The sequence below is a fragment of the Metopolophium dirhodum genome, chromosome 2 (genome assembly GCF_019925205.1).
Source record: "Metopolophium dirhodum isolate CAU chromosome 2, ASM1992520v1, whole genome shotgun sequence".
In the NCBI taxonomy this organism is placed as follows: Eukaryota; Metazoa; Arthropoda; class Insecta; order Hemiptera; family Aphididae; genus Metopolophium; species Metopolophium dirhodum.
Genome location: NC_083561.1, coordinates 41,886,058 through 41,911,761, shown reverse-complemented (window position 1 = coordinate 41,911,761; position 25,704 = coordinate 41,886,058). Strand labels below are relative to the sequence as shown.

Sequence of the window (25,704 nt, the reverse complement as noted above, 5' to 3'; positions counted from 1 at the left end):
AGGCAGAATTGTTTGTAGGTAGGTACATATAACTATTAACTATAACATTACGATCGTGCACAAGCAATAAACTGCATTGATTCTTTTTGAATGAATAGGTACAACGAAAAAGAAAACGTTAGGTGCATTAACGCGTAATTACCACAATAACACTATAATGTAAACCGTTTGTGAAATGCAATATCCGTGTATTAAATTAGATTTCTGTGTGTTTAATATAAATTACTTGTCGCTTGAGAGTTCTTGGTGTGGTTTTTTTTTACAATTTTCACAAACATATACGTAAAGTATAAAATATAAAACATGTAAATTATAAACATTGTTTATGGGACATTTACTACATGATATATTCTGATAATCAAATAGGAAGTTAAGTGACACAAATAGGAACCTATATTATAACGAATAAAGCAAAAAAAAAAAAAAGATCACATTAATACAATTATTGCAATAATTTGCTATTACTTATTGAGTATACGTCTTTATGTACTGGATACTAATGAGTACAACTGCCTGTATACGTCATGATGCCACATGTGAATAAATACATTTAAAAAAAATTCATTCCACAACATTTTGTACGAAATTCAAATTTACCAATATCAAGCATTATCGACAAGATAGTTTAAAAACACAATTGCTTACACAAATTAATTGTTTTATTTTTATGGTTTTATGGTATTTTTTTAACACCTATTCGCCCGACGACCTTAAAATCTCGTTTAATAGCTCATAACTGGCTCGGACAGTGTATCCGTTGACCGTCCAATGTTTCGTCAGAGGGCATGTATAAAAATACTGTTTAGTTAACACGTCTCACAACAGGTAACAACGATCAAAAATCTGATCCTATGAGTATATTATTCAGTATCTACAAGTCCCTATATACAAGCCCTGAGGGAATATGATAATGTTGATTTGCCAATTAGCGTCTACCGCAAGATTATACCGGTCTTGTTAATATAAAATAAAATTTTCCAAGGTCTGCTGAATTCTTGGACGTTTTACAGTGTAATTGATATAATTGGAAGATCGACCAATCATTTATTGAAATCAAACACGATTAGTTTTATGGTAATATTTCTTCAGCAATGTAATGGAGAAAAATAACAATTTGGAAGTTTTGCTTTAAATGGTCGATTGTCTCGTTATTTTTTTTTTACAATACGTAGTCAATACGTACGTAATAGATAAACATTTATCTAAAATACAATAGATCGTATTTTATTGTTCTCTAATGCCCTTCAAATAGTAACATTAAGAAAGACACTTAGACACCATGAGTCCAATAAATCAGATATCATATATAGGTACAGAAATTTTAAAAAATATTCATGGCAATGACTCAAAGTATTCGAAATGAAAAAAAAATTATGACTTACGGAAAATTGTTAAGAAACGATTAATAAATATTCATAATAATTTGTCATGCAATATAAGGAAATTAAAAAACAGTTTCGGTTTAATTTACAAAATTATAGGCATGTGCATTGTGCATAAACTTGTGGAAAGTAATGTCTGTTTAAATGTTAGGCTGTAGTAGAATGTTAAAAAAAGAAAAAAAACAATGAAAAATTATTTTGAAATATTAGACCAACGGTACAAATTTTTACAAATATATTACACTACTCTAAAAAAAAAAAAAAATAGATGATATAGAATACTCTTTGTTCGCAGTAATATATATATATATAAATTAAAATTTAATGAAAAAAAATATATATTTAGGTAGGTATATATTATGAACTAAGAGATAAATTCATTTTTATGAGGTTCTTTATTTTCATTGTTTCTAATATTGAACTGCAGTGTCAGTTTATAGCTTTTTATTAATCAAGTTATAAAGATCTAAAATTATAGTTATTTTATATAGTAAAAAAATGATAAATTTTAGTTGACATATATTTCTTTATATTTTTTTTTATGAATTTCGCTTAAAAATAATTAAAATACTATTCTTAGTGTTATAGGTACTGTTATAAATACTTAAATTTTATATAGTATATTGAATATTTTAATATCGTCTTCTAGAATAGTATTATTGTGAAGATTACCTATAGGTATAACCTATTTACCTATAATAACTTTATATCATTAAATTAACAATTAAAAACTGTTCCACACACAAATTATAAATTTAAATTTATAAATTTTAGTTTGAAATGTTATCAAAGATTTTATATAAAGTATATTAACATGTAGGTTCAATGTAGAAATAGTTTATAATTATATTATAGTCGTGCTGTATATGTTATATTGCAGGCATTATATTTTTTATTATTTTTATATATTAGAGCGTATCTGAACGCTTATAGGATTAAGTACTCCATTAAACTTAAAGTCAGAGTAAGTATACTATTACTCTCACCTAAATACTTATTTATTAATCGTGTGCGCAATAATACAATAACGTGAAAACGGTTTTCAAATCATAATATTTTTGACAAATTCAAAAAGTAAGGGCACATTGTATATTAACTTATTATTTTTTACGTCGCATATTATACGTAAATTACTACTTTAATATCAAATGGATCGAATATATTTTAAAAATTACTATTATTTTTGTCTCGTTTACTATAATATTTACTCGACGTTTTCATTCGATTCGACGGTCTACGTTGGCTACGGTTAGTTTTAGTACGCTTGTATTTTAATATGACATCACCAAAGCGCCTGCGTACTACTGCAAAACACATTAATTAGCAGGGTGGGCGTGCATTTCGTAGGATCGGGTTTATCTTTTAGCGTTTATGTAAATCAATATGGGTCTCCGACAAACCTACACAATGCTAACGGTACTACAAAATATATAATGTATTTAATATGTGTATACGTTTTTCTCGATATAAAATAATCTTGCACGTGTTTATAATATGTACGGGTAATGCAATAATAACGATAATATTATTATCCCGGAGCCGCGCGGGTCTGACGTCAGGTCGAAGCGTTTTGTTATACAAAATAAATAAACAATTATCATAATGTAGACGGAGAAAAAAAAACCAGGACACGTTGTTCACGACTGTGCCTGCCTACGATATATTATTATCAATATACGATCGTGTTTTTGCATCTTCTTCGTGATATCTATGCCGTCGAAACGGTATAAACGTGATAACGACAATGACTGAACGGGAAACGTATTGGCCGAAACGTCAGTAGGTACCCCCCCCCCCCCCAAATGAGTTATGACGCGAGTTCGCAAATACTAATATATTGACATAGCGTTTCAGCGGTGGACACTTTCTGAATTTCAACCGATCGCGGTCGTCGGCGTCATCGCACACACCGTCCAAACTTACCATACAAATTCGAAATCGCGATAAAATTCCATGGAAAATAATCCTTTGTCATAGACACCCCCCAACGGCACGGCACCGGTTCATTATACATTTTAATAAATAAAAATATTATTAATATTGTTAATATATACGTGTCGCCGAACTCTGCAGCAAACACACACACATATGGACAAAGGACAAACGTACCCTTATGTACGGTATGTAAATATAAGACATTGGTGTTTATATAGACTACGATGACTATTCCGTAGTTAGGGCGATTCAATTGTGAAATATTTAATTTTGGTTTACCGTTACTTACCTATATTTACTAATTAATGCAAACAGAGTTTTTATAAAATTACTGTAGTACTTCAAATCAGAAAATTTACACAATATATTAAAGAATAATATTATGAGAAAAAAAAGTTACACGTCAATTATTATCTTTGAATATTACGCGATATTCGCTTTTTAGTGATATTTGTCAAACCATACAATCAATTTTTATTGAATCACGCAGCTGAAACACGCAATTGTATTTAGAAGTATTTACGAGAGTAACGAAGTTTCTGATGACCTATAATGGTATTATTGTTTTAAAAGTAATTTCCTACATCAAATAATTTCTATAATGCCTCACGGATGGAATATAAAGCATTTTATTACCTACTACATAAATCTAATAAACTCCAATAGGAATGTAATATTTTTCAAATTATAGTAGTAGAAACTATTGTGTCATTACTCATTTGATATTTAATGATGTGGAGAAAATGCATTATTATTTATTTTATTAGCTGGTTTAGTCACGTACAAATAGTTTTAGAATCTAAATTATAAATCATAATATATTCCTATTTCACGAGTTTATAAGGTTAGGTTAGTTTGAACACATTTATGTGTGAAATATTGGTATTTGTAAGCTTTGAATAAGTTATTTATTTCGTAATATTAATTTTCAATAAATTGGACAATTTATTGTCCAATAGTAAGTAGACTCGATTGCATAATATTATAGTGTTAGATTTGTAGTGTCTAAAATTATAATTATCAGCTGAAAATTTTTTTAAAATAAACATTTCTGGTAAAGTTACGTTTTAGTATACGGAAGATTATTATGATAAAAATGTTGATAATCAATGTCTATAGAGGCCAGTAAGAGTGGTACCTAGGTAACTTATAAGTATAATTGGATGGTACTATGGCAGGTAGTAAAGTATGTTATTAAATGATGAGTAGCTTAGATACTTGCCATTCGAAGTACTTTGAGCATATGGTGTAACTTGTGAAAATCGTATTTTATTTTATTTTTTTTGGGGAGGGGGGGATAAACTTTATTTTATGTCAGTATAAGTACTATAACCATAGATTAAATATAACAAAATATCTGAGCTAAAAGTTATTTTTTAATGTATATATAGTTACAATGTAGTACAAATAATAATAAATAGGTACCTAATAAATAAATAAAACTCAATTATGTAACTTGATAGAGTATCTTCTATGAAAACATTCTGCCTAGTGCCTACTATTGTTTTTATTCTATAAGGTGATTCACAAAGCATCCTCAGTTCTCACCCACACATTATTTCGTATTATTATGAATTTATTCAAATTCTGATTTTTGCAATTTGTAAGTAACCTACTTGCAGGCTACTAATAAGGAACAAATTTTCAATTTTTTTTATACAATTTAAAGAGTCTTAAAAATTAAAATGATAAAACTTATTTTTTTCAAATGAAAACAAATTATTTTTTTTTTTTAATATTAATGTAGCCAAACCAAATTCAAACGAAAAGTTTCTGATTAATAAAATATATAAGCTAAAGACAATATTATAATACTGTTAAAAATGGTAAAACAAAAATAAAAAAATGTGTAATATTTAATTTAGTTCTAGTTGTACTCGAATGCTCGAATGTAACTGAATGCTGATATTTGGCACAGATAAATCGATCGAAACTTTTGAATGGTTTTAGTGTTTGGTACTCAATTGATGTAATTCAGCTATATCACTGCAAATTCTCATAACATTGTATAATCTCATAACCATACTATAATATACTATGCAACTTTAAAAGTTTGAATAGGGTTTGTTAATTGTGGATTTGTTACTAAAAAAAAGTGTTGAGTGACTTAAATTTAAGTATTTATTTTTATTTGTTTAATGTTCAACTTTTGATTCGTTTTGCTAATCAATTGATATTTTAAACTTTTTAGGGTTATATTTTTTCTCCAATAGCTAATATGTATATATTAACAGTACATAGTATATTCTAATAAAAAAATATAATATATACCTACAGTGAAAAAATCAAAATTTACTAAATCGTTATTAAGTATGATTAAATTAAAATAATGTTTATTTTTATAACACTGTGACACGTTAATTGTGGGCCTTGGAAATTAGTTAGTATCGTTCTCAGACGTGCAATGCAGGAAGGTTAGTATAACGCTTCTACAGCAGCAAATACAATAAATCGACTTACGTTTACTTACAAGTGCGTATATTATATTATATGCTCGGAGGAATTATTTGCTCATAATATTGTGTGTCATAAAAAGAACATTGGAAAAATTGTAAACAGTAGCGAACACGACATAATATATACTACGACCGTCGTCAATAGTCATTGTTACGTACACCGACTAGGCATATTATATTATAAAATAAGCATTTCAAGCACACATGCGCATACAGACACATATATACACATTACACGTAGATTTATTTTTATACCTATATTTTATATTTTGATTTCTATATAATATTCTATGTGCCCTTGTCGCGTTCGTCATATATATATGTATAATGCATAAAAAAAAATGCGGAGGCGTTCGTTCTACAGTGTGCCTGTATACCACGAGCACGTATTTTAGAACTATGCGGCTGATGTTGATCGTCTCCATCGTGGACCACTATTATTATGCGCACATTCGTATGATATTTTAGTATTTTATTGTAATATAATTATTATAACATGCCGGATCGTCTACCTACACCCGTCACGCCCACCAGCGTCAATTTGCGTGCACATATTATACCTATCACAAGCCATGTGTTGTGCATTCGAGCAATGGAGTGTAGTAACGTTTTCATTATTTAGATTTGGGTAGGTACCTACGCCGACCTTGAACGGCCTAAAGCTACTGAACTTGGACGAGAAAATAAATATTGTCGACCGGGCGTACCTACAGCCTACTATCGTTTTCTCGCCATACAATTACCTATACGGTATACGATCCGAATGTATATGTTTGTAAGACAAACCGTGTATAATAGCAACTCGTACCTATATACGAAATATATTGAAAAGACCTCACCGAAAAACGAATACGATATATCAAAAGATAAACACAAAATTATAATATCACTATTTTGGTTGACAAATAGAGATATGGAAATATGATAATATTATAATTCTGTTTACATGTTATAACATATTGAGCACTAATATATTATATGATAATCGTATCAAACAAATGAATACAAAACTATTTCTGGAAAGTAATGTCATAAAATTCACTTTTTGGAAATTTAATTCTTCTAAATAAGTTTCATCAATGAACGTTTTTAACTTGTAAGCGTCAATCTATATATTATTATTTATTACAAAATATGTAACTGGTGTCTGGCATATTATGTAGTATTATGTATGGTGTACCACATACCTACTCAACGGCTTCATTGATTATTGATTTCTAATCAACCAACTGGTATCAATTGTAACAAATGCAAACATAATTCGTTATGAAATCTAAAGTAAAATATCGAGATAGATTGGCTGGTTCAGGGTTTCGTTAGTACTAGGTATTCGAAGAATCAAGTTACCATTGTCGATCAATCTTGCGTCAACATTTTTCAGTAAAAATATTTATACTTAAATGTTATTAGATAGCGATCAAGTATATTAGCAAAATATTTTGTAAATAACTGTATAATATACGGTTTATAAAGAATTTCGATGTTAATCCAGGGCTAAAAAAATGAATTATAGATACACTCATTATTTTAGAATGATTTTGTTGGTGAGAGAAATTATATACTATCCATGTATTGTAATAAAAGAAATTTGCTTTAGGAGAAAAAATAGTATAATATACTATTACACTTGCAGACTATACATTACTTACTGTTAAATGAATAAAATAATCTTATTGGAAAAAAGTATTTTAATGTGTCAATATATATTAACAATAACTCTTAAGTTATAACTTACTAGAAACTGAAGAATCACTGCCATAATTCAAGACATTTAAAATGAAAGGAAACGACATTGTATTTTTATTTTTTGATGAATAAAAATAACTTTATACAAACTTAATTTTCTATAATTATTTAATACGGCTGTTGTGAATCGTAATTGCTAATTGATTACACGGTATTAATCATATTACCTACGAAGATCACAAACTGGTGAAATTTCATGTATCAGATTGGGTTGGGTTAGGTTAGGTTTGTCTACGTTGTAACGTTGACCTAACCAAACAAAGAATTGATAAAGAAACAAGAAATATTACAAAATAAGAAAAGATCATTTGAGAGTAAAACACAACGAATAGTTCAAAAACTAATCCATCTTATATTCTCGCATTGTTTATCGGTACCTACCATAGATAATATATACATTGTATATCATCTATGGTATCTACCAAATATTTTTAACATGCCTAAATCATTTACTTAAAATTTATTATATCCATTATAAAATTATTGTCTGAGTTCTAAGCGAATGATGAGGGGTCGATATTTTATAAACCTACTATGCATATAATAGTATAATACACAGTGTTTTATGACGTATGAGAAAAGTTAGTTAATTTTCTAATCAACTTATGAACTTAATTAGTTTAATTGACATTTGAAATAACTTAGCTTTCATCAATACATTTGAAAATAATCCAACAAGTTAAACATTTTTGAAATTTTTTCTTTTATGGTTTTATACGTGAATATTATTTTTATTTTTATATACAATCTGTACCCTGGGGGCACAGTAAGAATATGGGCTAAAAATATTACGTGAACATGAAGGAGATTGTTGAAAGAAGCCACCCAGTAGTGACACTTCCTATTGAATTGACTAACTACTTATTTAACCGTTCATTTTATTTTTCTTTAATTGTTATTAGTTGTTTAGGAGATCTCTGCACCATTTTCTTTTTAGTCGTCGATGAGGATTAACAGGAATTTCGTTTGATGCTAATTAACGGATTAAAGGATTTGTGTGGATTATGAGACGACCATGAAAACGCTTATAAAAGTATTTTGCTTCTTCTTGGACGGTTTTTTTGACGGAACGTAAATATTAATACTGAAATAAAAATAATCCAATACTACTCGTTAATAATAATAATAATAATACTAATATTATAATAAAAACATTTCTGTTATTTTTCTTAATAAAATAATTTTGTAAATGTATATATTTTAGTAGATTATATAGGCATAGTATTATAAGACCTTAAATTGCTATTTTGTATAAAAAATTAAAATTTATTAAATTATTCATTGGAATGTGTTGGTATAGTTTAAATATTTAATAATCATGTAAAGTAAAATAGGTTAGGACGGTTAGGTACCTACATTACGTTGAAAGTTTAATAAAATTGTTCATTTTAATTTAGGAAATTAGAAAGAACGCAGCTAGTCACTCTTTATATTGTGATCCACAATTAAAAAAAAGTAGATTAACTTTTTTTAAACTGAGTTAAGTTTATATTTTTGCCATAGTAACTTTTGACTTATCGAGTTAAATTTATGATTTGTCAACTGTAGTTATTAACTTTTAACTTGTCGATCTTGACGATCTCGCGTCTCTTGACTTAACTTGAGTTAATTATTTTCATTAATTTTCCTAACCTAACCTAACCTATGAAAATTGATCAGAAATTTAATCGCGACAAATAAAAAAGTGCGGTCGGCCATGTTGACAAGACATGAATGTTATTATAGTCGAGTTGAGGTAGGTATAAGCGAACACGCAATAGCATGGCAATTTCCCCCCAACTCTTAAAGTTTCACAAAACGATTTTCGCAAACCACGAGTACCTATATAGTATACGTAGGCACTTGCAGTACTACACTTACATACTTATGTGCCATGTTATATCATATACGTGTGACGATATCGTATAATATTCTACTTGTTCGTATATATACCATTACATACCGCGCAAATGATCGATAGTTTCGCAAGAATATCACAACGGACGCGGCGTCGATAGTTCCGCGTAGTATTATTGTAGGTAGGTACCTATAATATACTATAGCTATTGTGCACATGCTAATAATATTATTGTATATACCTACATCAGCTGTTGCGGTCGTCGATCATAGCTAAAATCTTAACACCCACGTTGTAGCACAGAATCTCGATGGCGTACGGCAGAATGTGGGACAACTATTATGCGTCGCTGCAGTTTTCAGGGACGAATCGCGTGTTTTTACAGTATAATAATATAATAATATAATACCAAACTATCATATTATCACAATACGCGTGTGTGCATCTTTGTTTTAAACGCGCAATATAGGCCCGCCGCCGTGTGCACACAAAATACTCGTATATTATTATAATATACATTAGCGCGCGTGACATTCATAAACGCCCATCCGTCTGCAATCAACGGTTTCCGTTGGGTAGGCCGCGGCAGGTGGGAAAATGTAATAGTTTTATCATTATCATTATTATATTAAATTATTACTATTTTGTTTCACGAAACAAATTGTGCCCGACTCGGAAAATGATGACGCGTTTTCTCTCTCCCTCTCTCTCCCTCTCTCACTCTATCTATCTATCTATCTACCTCTCTCTCTCTCTCTCTGCACTTAAAATGTATACATATTACATATTATATTATAATATGTAGCTATCATGCATTATGCAGCTATACTATACTCCAAGGACGATGATGATATTATCCACTAGATCATCAGCGCGTTAGGCGTGCGTATAATGTAATTGAATCCCATAAAGATAACGCTAAACCGTAATATTATTTAGCTGCCGTATACGCACGTCCAACAGGGTTGCCTATAATTAAACAATTATAAACTCGGGGGGCGTGAAATAGTTAAAGGGGTTTTTCCCGTATATTTTTCGGCGATTTAGTAACGGGTAACAATCACTGCCTACTGATGAACCGCGATAGTCGGATATAGTGTGATCTATACACATTAAATTTTACATACAACCAAGGTAATTCGATTGGATACCCGTGCACATAGTGTACCCATAGTATATTTCATGTTAGGTATGTTGCGCAAACCTATTCGATATGCAAAGTATAAAACCAAAATTTAAACTTGTATTATAATTGCGCGTATTTTTTTTTCTCAATCCATGTGGAATATCTACATCTTGTAATATTGTTTAAATAGGTAATTTTACAAAAAAAAAATATATGTGTAATAGTCATAATATATAGATACTTCTCAACGCATGATTTTAAACGAAGCGTTCGAGTGTGATTTCAAGATAAATTATGATAACTTGTCATTTGTATGTACACGATTGTTCGGAGTCCGACGGAAAATACATTATATTATTATTCTATATTTATATATACCTATAACAACTAATCTACGTATGCGCACACACACCATTTGCAGACTGACGTATGCGCCAGGTACGTCAGAAGCAAACCAACTTAATATGCAACAAAGAACACTATACAGGATTATGTCATGACACGTATATGACAAATGTCGAAGAAAAAAAAAACGTCCCCAAATTTGGTACGAAACCTTGAATGATATTATTATATTATAGTAGTTCTTTTGTGACCGATTTAGTCAACAGGTAGCAAATATAATAATAATAATATTATGTTGTATTTTTTCTATCTGGTGCACTATAGTATAGCTGCTACTAAAACCATAAAAACACATACACACAGATACAATTTATAAGTCGCACTTACTTGAGCATCGTTTTTTCACTTTCGACGATAATATAATGTACTGCCAAGAGTTTTTCTTTCGCATTACCACGTACTCCTCCGCTAGTCGGTTAACGTTCACTAAACAATACATAGCAAAAATTATATATTAGTTAGCTATAAGGATTATGTTTATTTAGCGCGTCTGTTGGTGTTTCGTAAACTATAATATTATTACCGTCTGTGTTTAAACAACGCACTTTTGCGCACAAGTGTTTTACTCTCAAAATCTATTCACGCAGTAAATATGGATTTCAATATTTTCAAATGACATAATAATAATAAACGTGCGTCGTTTGCAGTGATACAATAAATGCATAATATCATTGATTATACTTTATACATATAGTGTGTAAAAATATATACGTGTATTAAGTTTAATTATATTTCATATGGATAGGTACGAAAGAATGTATTACATTTAATTAAAATTAATCCTTTTTTTATCTACTCAAAACAGTCGCTAATATGTTTATGAAAAACGGCTATCGTATAGTTGAATTGAATATTTTGAAATTGTATTTTATTATTTCATAAATGACTCCTAATAGATTTTACATTACAGTATTATAGGCAACCATGCCGTATAGGCATGTATAGCTTTTAAAATTTATAGTCCGTTATAATAGTAGACAACGATATTTTAATATCCATCATGACTGCATGAGTATATTGTTATTTAATCAATAGACTGGAATATAATATATTTATAACTATAGGTACTTTTGATTATTAAATATTAAAGTTAAAACTAATGTCGTATTTAAAATTAACGTTAAAATCTATTGGCGATATAATATTAATATGTTCCATTGCGTATAGCATTTTAATATTTTTAATGATAATACTTACTGTTACTCTATAAAGTATTAAGTGTAAACTATTAAACTATTTATATTTGTAAAATTTAATATTATTAACTCGACTTCTTCATACAAACAATTATGTACCTGTGGTAATTATTGTTGTATCTTTGGCGTTGAATTATACCAGATTCTAGTGATTTATAACTACCTATATGATGTTTTTTTTTTTATAAAATGTTAAGCATTTTTATTTTAGTAACCCACGGGTTTAATAACCCGCCATGGTTTATAGTATCATAATAAATAATAAGTATAGTACCAACTATGGTGTGACTCATTGTCACGGAGGAATAATATTAATATGGTCGAGTAGTTGACTATGCATATGGTTATAAGTCAGAACTTATAATTATAAGGTTTTGAAAATATTGTACGTAACATCAGAGATTCAAAAAAATACCAATCTAAGATTCGTTATAATATAGATAATTCGCGTAGGATCCATTTTGCTATTGTTAAAGCAAATCGTAGATTTTCCGATTTATTATTACAAAATGTATTAATTTTTTAATATAGAAAAAAATTATATATTTATAAATATAGTATTTATCGTTAATATAAAAAAAGTGGTTGTTCTACGAAACGAGCAAAATATTTTAAATAATGACGGAACACTGCGGAAAAGCGAAAAACACGTTTATGGATACCTACAGCTAGTATTAATGTAATATATTATTACAATAATCATCAGGGTAACGAAAATGGCATAAACTATATATGCGCAAGTAGCTATTTGATGTATTATTATTACAAAATATTAGTTTATACGTAAGGTATCTATAACCCCCCCTCAGACACTGATATATACATATATAATCAATTAAATAATTAAAAAAAAAAAAAAAATAATACATATTATTTTTTACGACTCCCCCCCCCCCCCCACCCCCCGGAACAATTTTGAAAATCCGGCACTGGTATCTTATGCGGCGCACACTCGCGGTACCTGTGTGCAGAATTCCATAATTCGGATAATATTTTATGCGTGTGTGCTAAATTTTTTTGACTACTGTGCCGGGTCGCATGAAAAATTAATTAATTTTTAATAACGGTTGAATGAAATTTAATGGATCAATCGTGGGCCACTAAATCGTGTTTAAGGGACCGCTATTGGTTCGATGAACGTTTAATGATTGTTCATGGAACCCGGCTCGAGTGTTTTGAACGTTTGAAATAAGAGCCCTACAAGGGAATAATATATGCAATATGGATAAATATATTATGACAACGTGCTGCGACGCGGAATTTTTGATGTTTACTCACTGAAGACTCGGAGGGCAGCCTGTCGCTGACCGCTGCAGTAGAATAATATAATGTCACAATAATATGATATCCCGTCGACCAAAAGCTCGTGAGCTGTGCAGAGTTGACGAACCGATGACGACGAAATCTTGTCGCATGCGACAGCGATCGTTAAATATTACTCAGCACCTATATCGTACCTACACATATAGGAATCATATTGTGATTGGCGAACAACGAGCGATTAGTCGCGGTCGGTCCGCGGTCGTTTAAAACGCACGTTGTGCCGAAAATCGTTTCTATATTATGTGACCGCCCCCGCAAATGTGGCGCGCACGCATCACATACTTGTATAGTATTATATTGTACGTACGCGTGTCTCTTGGCAATCAATCACGGCTTTCGCGGTGCACCAGTCACCGGGGTGCACCCATTCAGCCATTGTAGTCCGACGGCGACGACGATAATAGGTACTATTATAGCGACAACAACTACTACGACTATAACAACAGACGTGTGTCGACCGGAGAATGGATGATTTTGTGCCCCCGGAATTCGAAAGAGTCACACTGTCGTCTAGAGAGTGAAAAACCGACCGGCAATCTTGCTGCGGGTCGACGTCCTGCGTGTACCTATGATATTATGATAAACAACCATCATGATAATCGTGTGCAATATATATAATAATAATATATTATATATTTGATTATAACTATATACCTAATTGTCGAAGTACACAGATATACAGAAGTCAAAGGTAAACAATAATAAGATCGGATATATACATAATATAATAATAAGTATAATGATACGATGTACAATAGTGTTACGAGGCGTAATATAAATCAACGACTAACTGTGTATACACTACACAAGACATATATTATGCTGTAGTATTATAAAAATGTATAGTCAGCGTCTGCTGAACTACATTGTGAATATATTACTTATACACTACATTATATAGGGTGTTTTGTTTATAATTCCAACACTTTCCCTTAAACAATATACCCTTATACATCAATATTTATAACTCCTAACATCTCCCTTGGCTCATCGAACCGCGTTCGTGGAGTTGGCTTTGTCATAATGTCCGCAATATGTCTGCTCCTTGCTGGATATGTACTCCAATGAAAACAATCCCTCATTGAATTTTTCTCTTATATAGTGGTAGCGAACACCTATGTGCTTTGTTCTTCTATGAAACTCTGGATTTTTTACGAGTTTAATCACACTTTGATTGTCTCCATACATCGTTGGCACCATTTTTGACCGGTCCAGCAGTTCACCTAAAAACAATTTAAAATACATATATATTAATATTCAACTGAATTAACCTGTAATTATTATACGTTAGATTAGTTTTTTTTATTATCAGAGACCAGTGTTGTGACTTATCTAGATAAAAAATTACTCATCTATTATCTTATCTAGATAACTATTGTGCCATTTATCTATTGGTTATCTTAGATGACACATTTACTTATCTAGATAAATTTATTTAAATCATAATATTCATTTTACACGAATTATTCATACATTATTCATTTTTTTTTTACTAAAATTTTTCTTAGAGATACTATCCAATCGGCAATCAGTACGTCATGTTATTAATATACGTACTTTGAGGTTTGAGACATTATTTTACGAAGTTTTTCGACAAAATAAATTGTGTGCCTAACTGCACATTTTCAATTTAAAAATACTAAAAAAAATGTTATCTATAATATTATCTAGATAAAGGTTAGATTATCTTTATCTTATCTAGGTAAATGTAAAATATATTTATCTTTATCTGTATCTAGATAATTTTTTTATAAAATCATCTGTATCTTATCTAGGCAAGTCGGAAAATTAACTCATCTGTAATATTCAATCTAAAGATGTATAATCGTCTGATGGTAAATTATTTAGTGTCGAAGGAGAGGGAGCTTTATGATTATAGTAATAATTTCCCGTTAAATTATATCAAGAGTGGTATGTCGAAGAATCGAAATGTGTATGCGAGAATCCGCACGCGTGCTCGTACCACCCCTGATATACCATGGTTAAATATGTATCGCGATGAGATTAATAAGGAAATAAATTTAGTGTTAGATCCAACCTCTTCAATATTAACAGGTTATTGTTTTATTCGTGATACACGAAGACTGTTAGATAATATTCAAGTGGTTAAAGGGTTAGCTGATTCACTCTTATTTCCTAAAAAGTGGTGGTTGTTATTCGTGTTATAAATGCTCTCTCACCCATCCTCGATATCGATTTGAATATAAAAAAATGTTAGAAATATATCCTTTAATGAATTATGATACATACATCTTTATAATAAATAATTGTCTTTAATAAAAGACTGTTAATTAATTCGTTAGTAACTAACTAAATATAGTCTTTATTTAAAATTTATATACCTACAATTTCTATTAATCCGTATAGTAAATCTTTTCTTAATTATTTTTCCATTGTATAATGTATACTATGTTATTGATAATAATTATTAAATATATTATGATATTATTATGTTTATTTAATATATGATCTATGACATGTGTTATGTAATCGATAAAATGTATACAGTTATTTTACTGGAATATTATGTTTCACGTATGAAATATTTAACTTATCATAGTCTTTAATTAAAATTTATATACCTACAATTTCTATTAATCCGTATAGTAAATCTTTTCTTAATAGTTTCTCCATTATATAATGTATACTATGTATATACTGTATATGTATTTACTTACATTTTATAAATATACTCTCTTTTCTGCACAACCTTTGCTTTAGAAAAAAGAACCAAAAAATTAATTAATTTATGTTTATAACATGTCTTATACATTTAATTTGATAACAATAAATATATTATTATTATTATAATTATTATAATTATATATATCTGATATCTCAATAAATATATTAATGTATATATGAATATATGTATATTGTATAAGAATAGTAATTGTAAGGTATAATTTTAATGGGTTAGAATTATATAGCTAGGTGAAATGATCTAATGTATATAGTCAATTGATTAATATTAGATTATCGGTGGTGATTTTTATAAAAAAAATTGAATGAATGGATCAGCTAAGTAATCTATGAAAAATTGAATAATTATTGAAAAATTCGATTAGGATTATAATATCCAGGTGTATGTAAATGTATATATTTGTTTACATGTATGTATATATGTGTGTATGTATGTATGTATGTTAGTAACCATGTAGGTAGGTAGGTGGTATGTATGTGTATAGATATATGATTAGATAATTATATAATTTATTATTTCATATAACTTATAATAGTGTACGGAAGTAAATCGGAGCTCTGATTTTAATTATATCAGTAGGTATATTGGATTCGATTAATAATAATGTTCCGACTAGCTCATTATATTATTATACTATAATTGATATCTAATATCATATAAACACATCTCCGCGTGTTTGTTTTAGAATGCACAAACGATTGTGATTTAATAGTTTTTGTAAAACCTATTACGTGTCCCCTACGTACATCCTGCGCGACTCCTGCGATTTCCATTCGCCGGTTATGCCGCGAACTAGCTATGCGATGATGCGGCGGAATAAAAGCCGCAGTTTTGTCTTTTGCCCACGGATTTAATTAGAACACAGCGTGTCCCGATGGATACCGTTATAATATTACAACTAAAGACCGGATTTATATGTTTTTACATATCGTTACTGGGTCTATGCAGTCTTATGAGAGTAAAAAATGTGGATGATTTGTTCAATTCTGAATGCATAGAAAAAAGTTTTTTTTGCATATTTGAGAATATTTTATGGGTTAGAGAATATTTAACTCATTTAGCATATTTTGGAATATTTCGTAAATTGTGAGAAAAAATTTGTATTTATTTTTAATTTTAATATTACGGTACCCAGAAAAAATTTTTTTGAACATTTACAATTTTTTATTTTATCATTTCCAACTCTTACTAAAGTGCAATAATATTCCATTAGAATACGAAACTTTAAATACCTAATAATTAATTCACTATTAATATAAAATTGAAAAAAAAAAAATTTTAAATGCATATTGAAGTAAATATAATGATGTTTATTGATTATTTTTGCATATTTTTGCTTTTTTTTTGTATATTTTGCATATTTTAGCATATTTTTTAAATTTTTAAGAGAATATTAGCATCATATTTAAGGTGTTTTAAGAGAATATAAGTCCGGTCTTTAATTATAACGATACGATTTCGGTTGTTTCACTTGCAATCCGCCGGGAAATTGTTCACTCTGTTGAACGTCGAATAATTAATGGCTATTGTCATTTTTTTTTTTTTACAAAGGGACCGGGGCGCCATCTTCGTACGAGTAACCGCGGTCACCGGGGCCAGGACCTGAGCTCGCCCAGTCCTATATGGATCCGGAAACGCCTAATAATAATTCATGTTGGTATATAAGCCGTATAATATACAAGGCTGGGCATTGACGAGTTAAAAAGTTAAAGTTAAGTTAAAAAGTTAATTTTATTTTAACTTTTTAACTTAACTAGTTACTTTTGGCTTTTCATTAACTTAACTGTTAACTTATTAAATTTATTTCTTAATTAACGAGTTAATTTTCATTTTAAGAAGTGAGTTAAGTTAATTTATTTTGTTTTCAATCTTATAATATTTCACTATTTCAATCTATTTCGTTTTCACGTCAAAAAATATGTATTGTAAATCGTTTAAAGTTAAAAATGTATATCATTCGAATCTTACTTATATGGAAATCTGTATGAAGTATTAACACTATATCCGGAGTATATCCTATAATTTAGTTTTGGGTTGGAAAAAAATGAAGTACGTTAGCGTTGTATAGACAAATTAACTTTTGTTTTGACTTGATAAAAAGTTAACGAAAAATGTGTATCAACTTTTAACTTAACCGAGTTAACCTATGGTTAAATCAACTCTTAACCTTTTGCTATTGGCGCATATTAACTCGACTCGACTGAGTTAAGAAAAAAAATCATTAACTCGCCCAGCCTTGAATCAATATACATAATATATATGTGTGTACGCGGGTCACTCGTAGTGTGCTACACAATACACGGTCGAGCGTCGGCCCGAGTGGGCGAATCGAATACGGTTATAGTCAGGTATAGTCGGGTATAGTCGGGTATAGTCAGGTATAGTCAGGTATAGTCAGGTTGTCGGTTTTCGCGAGTTATCGCGCGCGACCTTGACGGCCCGGCCAAAATTCGTTTCGCAGCGGCTGTTTTTTCTATTTCATTCGTCGGAAACGCGCTGCCGTATCAACAAAATAATGTACGCACGATTAGCGCACACGCACGCATATTTATACATATATATAAATACTAGCTGATCCCGTGCACTTCGTTGCCCGTTAAATGTACCAACTCTATATGACTCAAACTTTGTTCAATTCGTTATTTAATATTCGGTGTATGGTGTTCGAAATGTATCTTAACTTTTCTGTTTCCTGGAATAACAATTCTGATTCGCAGCAGTATAGGCAATAGGGTAAGCAATATCAGGTATAGGCAATTCATCCGTGGTAGGTCGCGGATCCAGTGCTGTTTGTACGTAAGTGTAGGATTTAACTCTAAATTATCGAAGTTGTACCAAGTTAATTTTGATATTATAATATAATTCGAATTGATGCCAGCTATTGTACCTGATCCGCCCGAATAACCAATGGCAACCAATAATAAATAATTACTAATTTCTACTGTAGAGTGCAACCAATGGCAACTATTAATAAATAAAAATAAAATTTCCAATTTCCATCTTGAACCTCAATGTCCCTGTCTGAGCAGCTATTTAAAATGCGAATTTCGAAAAATCCTTTCTTAGTGCGCCTATACATAGTAATAGATACATTTACTGAAAATTTCATATCCATAGCTTCAGCAGTTCCGGCTAGGCGATGATGAATCACCCAGGACGAGTCTTTTTATATATACAGATATTCGATATATATTGTGCGTACGCGGTTTTAATGTGATGAGATATTATGAATGTGCGACGCACACCCCCTCCCCCCCCCCGCCTGCCAATGGATATCGACGAGCGAAACACTAAAATATTATATTATAATATTTGAGTACGCGACCTACGCGCGCGCTCTGCGCATCATAGGTACAATTACCAACGATTTTATGTTTATAACGATCGAGCAATATTCTGCGGTGCGCATAACCGCGGCCAAAGTATGTTTTCGAATTGAATCGCGTTCGCATTATAATAATATACTAGCGCTCGGGGTCGTGTGAGTGGGGGGGGGGGGGGGGAGGGGCAGGGGCGAGAGTGTCCCGTTGTCTTTTATTTTCGCCGTCTGTATACCTTCGAGGTATTGATTGTCTCGTACGATATTATATTGTCTCGTAGATTAGGAGGTGCCCAGCTATCGTTAAAAATATATAAATTCGTGTTTTCATAAATTTTTTTCCCGCGTGATTAGGTCGATCGATCGCAACGAAATATTATACGATGACGCTGCAACGAGAGCATATTATAATTGCCGCCTGCATCACGGGGTGGTTATTACGCCGTTTTACTACGTTATTATACAATATATAGTACCTGCAGGGTATAACAACGTATAAAATATACGAATAATTACCATTATATATATGTATATGCACGATTAATGATGTATTATTATGGTTATCACTGGAGGCCGGAATTATATTATTTTGCATATTTTTAACGAGTCTATACGCGGTCAGGCGGCAGTCCAAATCTTTACAAAACGTTTAAGTTAATGGCAAAAGTTTTTTCGCATATTTCAGAATATATTTCAAGGTAAATAAGAATAATTGTTCGCGTAATAAAGAATATCATTAGAGAATGACATATCGATTGATTTTATAGATTTTCAATATTTTGTATTGCCGTGGCCCTGCAGTGGCGTAAATAATAAAATATGTATGTGCCCAATAATAGTATGATAAATACGTATTACCGTTGATTATAAAATTGCTAGTATATTAGTATTTATATAACCAATGGTATCATATACCAACGCGTATATACGATAATATTATAGCCCATAGAGTAATTTTATAGTCTGTGTATATAACGGTGAAAATTTTCCTTAGTTAAAAATACATCATCAGTCTCTAATTTAATTAAATAAATAAAATGTTACCTACATGGTCGGGAGAATGAAATGTGGCCACTGATGCGCGGCGAATAATAACTTATTAACAAGCTCCTGCCGGCAAAGGCAAGTACATAATAACGTATACTGAACTTTTTTGTTATAACGTAATCTGAGAATAGTCAAAGAGATGCATACCCACCGCGCCTTTTTATAAAAGCATTTGTACATTTTTTAAAGTCAGATGAGTGATGTAATGAACCGACGTTTTACGAGACTTCCATCATGTGGTACCCGCTCCACTCGTCAAAACTTTAAAATCTTGTAGCTCACGTAAGCAACTCGTCCAAAATGTGACCCAAGTTCTCCGAAAAATATTCCGCTTTGGAATAAGGAATTACAAATGCATGTTAAAAAAAAAAAAATTTAAAAAATCCAACAAAACAGAAAAATTAATAATATAATTTTTCAAAAATATTGCATCGACCATTAATGACGTAAAAAATAATATTGGCAAAGACGTTGATATGATATAATATAGTTTTTGATATAACACTACGCAGTGCGCTCCTCGATACAAGAACCACCCGGGTACGCGTACTGCGTTATAGCACGCGTGGACACTTGTCGGACACTTGTGCAGCTGTGTAAATGAAAAAAAAAAACCTCAGAACCTTTATATAGGACGCAGACAAAAAAAAACCTCTAACTGGCGAAACGGCATTCATATGGGGTACGGTATGACTACTATTATAATATTTATAATGTTATATTGTATGCGTAAAGCCGTCCGTCGCCGTCGTGTCCGTCAGTCGCGAAGACACCGCGTTACAATCATAATGTTATGTGGACACGCGGCGCACACTCATGCGCGCCGCACATAATATTGGGCAGTGTGGGCGCCGTAGTTTCGTGTGGGCCACGGCGGTCCTCGGGCTCCGATACCCGGGTTACCCTACATGGCCAGTGACGCAACGATGGCGCGCGCACTCCTACCTCAACCGTGGCCGTGCAGCCGCTGCAGAGCGAGTTAGGCGGGCGGGCCGTCGAAAAAATGAGGAGAGAGAGAGAGAGAGAGAGAGAGAGAGAATGAAATAGACATATTACGGGCAGGTAATATTATTATTAATGTTATTATTCTACGCGAAGGTGATGGGCAAGTCGATGGACAAGATTTGCTTCGGTTAGTTGAGTTAAGCTTTATTACAGTTAATGGTTATCGCAGTACCTTACAACGTATATTTGTTGACTCAATGAGTTCGAAGTTCACGTGGGAAAAAATAACCGAAAAAAAGCTAAGTTGTTATACGCTAGGGATTCTCTAACTATAGTTAAGTTATTAAGTTAATTAGAAAATTGACTAACACAGCCTCCACTGCTAACTGACTAATTAATTAACGCCCAATTTCGTAACATTATTTAGGTAAACCATCGAACCGCGTGAATGCCACTCAAATGTAGAGGATAATAATATTTATTGAACATTAAGCGATATTATTATTTCGTTTTACTTCAAAAGTTGTTACACGCGCACAAGTTCGGGTTCGCAGGGTATTCGTTATTTTTTTTTTACCTTTTGTATCGTTGTTGTTGTTTTCGTTATTGGAATAATGTGTTTCGTATATTTTATATCACCCAAGTTTATTCGTCGCGTGTGTTTGACGACCACACACACACACACACACACACACACACACACACACACACACCGATGCGTGTAACGCACGATTTAACGAATTTATAATTTTAATTACACAAATAAAACATAGATATATTTATAACTACATGCGTGGCACTCGTTTTGTTCACAGATCCCGAGCTAAACTCCGCAAACATGCTGGACGTGTACAGATCGGACTCGCAAAAGTCCGACTCGTCGCAGAGGCCAAGAGTGTCGTTCAACCGGGACGTGCGGATCAAGAAAATCGGTACGCAAACAAAATAAACTCGTCCCGTCCCGTTTTACAACAATATGCGTCATTATCACAATTCATAAAAGTTTATTCCGTGCACGCCACATTTTGTGCTGCCGCCGTGCATAGTGCGCACATGTAACGCGGTTACGTGCATGCACGGCAACCATTGGACCGGGTTAGGTTAGGCCGCAAATTATTACTGTAACATAATATTACTATAATATGGTCAGTGCCGACGGACTGCCGAGGTCCGTGTGGTTTATTGTCTTACCCATCCCGACACATCATTATAATGTGTGCGTGTGCGCCTCCCCCCCCCCCCCCCACACAATTTAACCGGCCACAAGACGGCGGAAAATTATGTCGAAACGATATTGAGTTATTGTACATTTCCATTTGGGAAGGCACCGGTTCCCCCACCCACTTAAAAATAGGTGGTTGACAACAGCCACATATATATATATCGCTAGTATTGTGGTAGGATTTCGGCGAATGAACACGGAAATAGACGCATATTACATACCTATAGTACACCTGCTTTGAACCAAAATACTATATACAGGATGATTCATAAAGCGTAAAACACTCATTATCTCAAAAAGTATTAATGTTTTTGAAAATATTTTTTTATATAGTTTCAAGTTGTTAAAAAACTATGTTTTTATCAAAAAAATTATATTTTTAAATATTTTTTATCTATATAATTTTTTAAGTTTTTTAATTTTTTGAATGACAGCCTAGAGTTTTAAATTCATATTCCAAAGCAGGATATTTTTCTAAGTATTTTGATTCATAAAAATCTAATTCAGGGCGAGTAGTCTATGAGGTATAAGCATTTAAAGTTTCGATGGGCGGAGTGGAGTGGTATGGGGTTGCCCCGCAAGTGTGTGTCCACTACTCCGCTTGTCTAAACCTTAAATACTTTTAACTCATAAACTACTCGTCCTAAATTCTATATTTATGTATTAAAATACTTAGAAAAATATTCTGCTTTGGAAAATGAAATTAAAACTATATATGCTGTCATTCAAAAAAGTAAAAAACTTAAAAAACAAAAGGATAAAAAATATTTAAAAATATAATTTTTTTAATAAAAATGTTGTTGTTTCAACAACTTGAAACTATGTAGAAAAATATTTTCAAAAACATTAATACTTTTTGAGATAATGAGTGTTTTACGTTTAATAAATCGGCTTGTATATAAGCCAATATCGTGTGTCCGCGTGCAGTCGTGATCGGTCTGTACACGCGTATAAAAGAGTGTCAATGAAATTTTTCGTTGAAAGGGGGATCTATAACATTATCCAATAATAGTTGATATCACAATATGCATTTTATCATTTTTTTCCCTCTCCGACACGGGTCGTGGACTTTTCCACAGTAGACTTTTCGGGTTAGACACTTTTTGCCCGGCACGAACCGAGACACGGTGACCACGAGACGAGTGCGCAGTGGAATGAATGACGGTGACCCCCCGTGTTTGCTGCAGTGAAACGGGCGACACGACGAGGGTTTAAAACATAATTACGGTCGTTTTAATTACGCAATGAAAAAATGTTATTTTACGTATTTAACATATAAATGAATACCAACGCCATATGTACAAACGGATGAGTTTGTTTTAAAAAATATGTATACCCATAATATTTAAATGGGTAGGAGGTCAACTGTGGTTAAAAAGTTTTGCTAAAAATTCCGAAGAAATTGTCTAGGAGAATAAAATATAACTAAGGTGTATCGGAAAAAAACCAAGGACAAATACAAAGATATCAATACCGACAATATGTATTATTATTATGAATGGAAGAACACAATAATAAATATTTTTAAGTTTGTGTGTGTGAGTAGTAGAGACAAAAGAGTTTTTAGTTTTTAGTTTTTTTTTTTTTTATTACGAAAATAAAACTTATAGGTATGGTTTGTATATAATAATAAGTGCGAGTATTACTGTTTACGGACTACGACGCCACTGTCAATAAGACGAGTAGGCGTTGATTGATCATTCTGAAAAAAAAAACTCAACAAATGGAAATTTATTTCATAAATAATTATTATTATAAAATTAAAAATACATAGGTAATAATGTAAACCTAGTTTCTATCTACCTTAAGGTATACTCGTCACGGGCGACAGCATATATAAACTAAAAAGTAGACTGCCACCAAATGTATAATTTTTATTTGAAATTAAATTGACGAATATGATAAAATGATAAAACGATTACATTTCAAAAATGATTTTTGGCCGAAAACGGGAAAGTTTTGTTCGACATTTTGTTGTGTTTTTCGAAAAATCACTCATCAATATTGTAAAATCAAAAGTTCCTTCGCCCAGTTCAGAATTTAAAAATTGGTGTAATAACTTACCTACTGATTTTAAAGTATAAAATGTCATCCGTATCTGCACGATACACACTATATTATCTATGAATTTCGTCAACTGCAAATTGCAGTCATAGTAGTCATAGTACTGTGAAAGTCCTCTTTAAAACTTTACTGCTAAATGCCTAATTCTGCTGTCCTGACATTCAGAGGAATAATGTTGCGTGAATAAATGTGATTCATTAACGGACCACGAACAACATCATAGCCCATAAAAAATATATGCGTTTATCGTGTAATATAATGTTAAAACTTATAACCTAGCTACATGTAACGTCGAGAGAAACATTCTTAGCGAAAAGTGATTGAATATATTACACAATATATTATAATATCGATTTTTAAAAATGTCATTATGTAAACGTTACATTGAATTATGAAGTGTAACTCGAGATTAAAGGAGTTCGTTTAGTTCGTTGCATAAAAGGTGCTCGAAGCCTCGAGATCATTACGAGTATATTTAGGGCACTCGACAGAGATACAACTTAAAATAAATAAGAGGCATTATTATATTATCTACATCTAGAGGTCGACAAAACGATTTGAGGTTGTATACAAAAGCTGAATAAGGACACTGTATTAAAAAACTGTAGATAAACTAATGATAGAAACTTGAATAAGAATGGAAGTTTAGTCCGTTTGTAGTGGAATCAACATGTTTGTAATGTTTGTATACATAACGAGACAAACCGAGAGGTGTAGATTCTATGGCTATTACTAGACTAGTGCAGGGGAAGGTCAAGAAAAGGGGCGTCGTCCAATGTCACGTATGTTTAGTAACGTTTTCGGAATACAAGCGTATTATACAACCACAAACATTTCCGGACAAATTAATAATTGTCATACGTTTATTGTAGTCATTTGTCATGCCTTGACATGAGCAATTCTAAATAATTCATTTAAAATCACTTTATTGCGGGCAATAAAATCACAATGTAAAATAATCGTGTGTACATTATTTTATGGAGAATTATTTTATAGA

The 25,704-nt window shown here is 31.4% G+C and overlaps 2 protein-coding genes across 2 annotated transcripts in view; one reads left to right on the top strand and one right to left on the bottom strand.

Annotated features, from left to right (window-relative positions):
* Positions 1-13,377, bottom strand: part of LOC132938194 (protein EFR3 homolog cmp44E) — a 61,008-nt gene extending 47,631 nt beyond the window's left edge. The window contains exons 1-2 of the mRNA XM_061004895.1: positions 13,362-13,377; positions 11,215-11,313 (exon numbers count right to left, since the gene is read on the bottom strand). Coding sequence (XP_060860878.1) covers positions 11,215-11,313; position 13,362 — 100 coding nt within the window. The 5' untranslated portion in view covers positions 13,363-13,377. The remainder of the gene's footprint in view (positions 1-11,214; positions 11,314-13,361) is intronic.
* The window catches only part of LOC132938193 (uncharacterized), a 53,004-nt gene that overhangs the window by 7,955 nt on the left and 19,345 nt on the right, over positions 1-25,704 (top strand). The window contains exon 2 of the mRNA XM_061004894.1: positions 22,237-22,353. Coding sequence (XP_060860877.1) covers positions 22,237-22,353 — 117 coding nt within the window. The remainder of the gene's footprint in view (positions 1-22,236; positions 22,354-25,704) is intronic.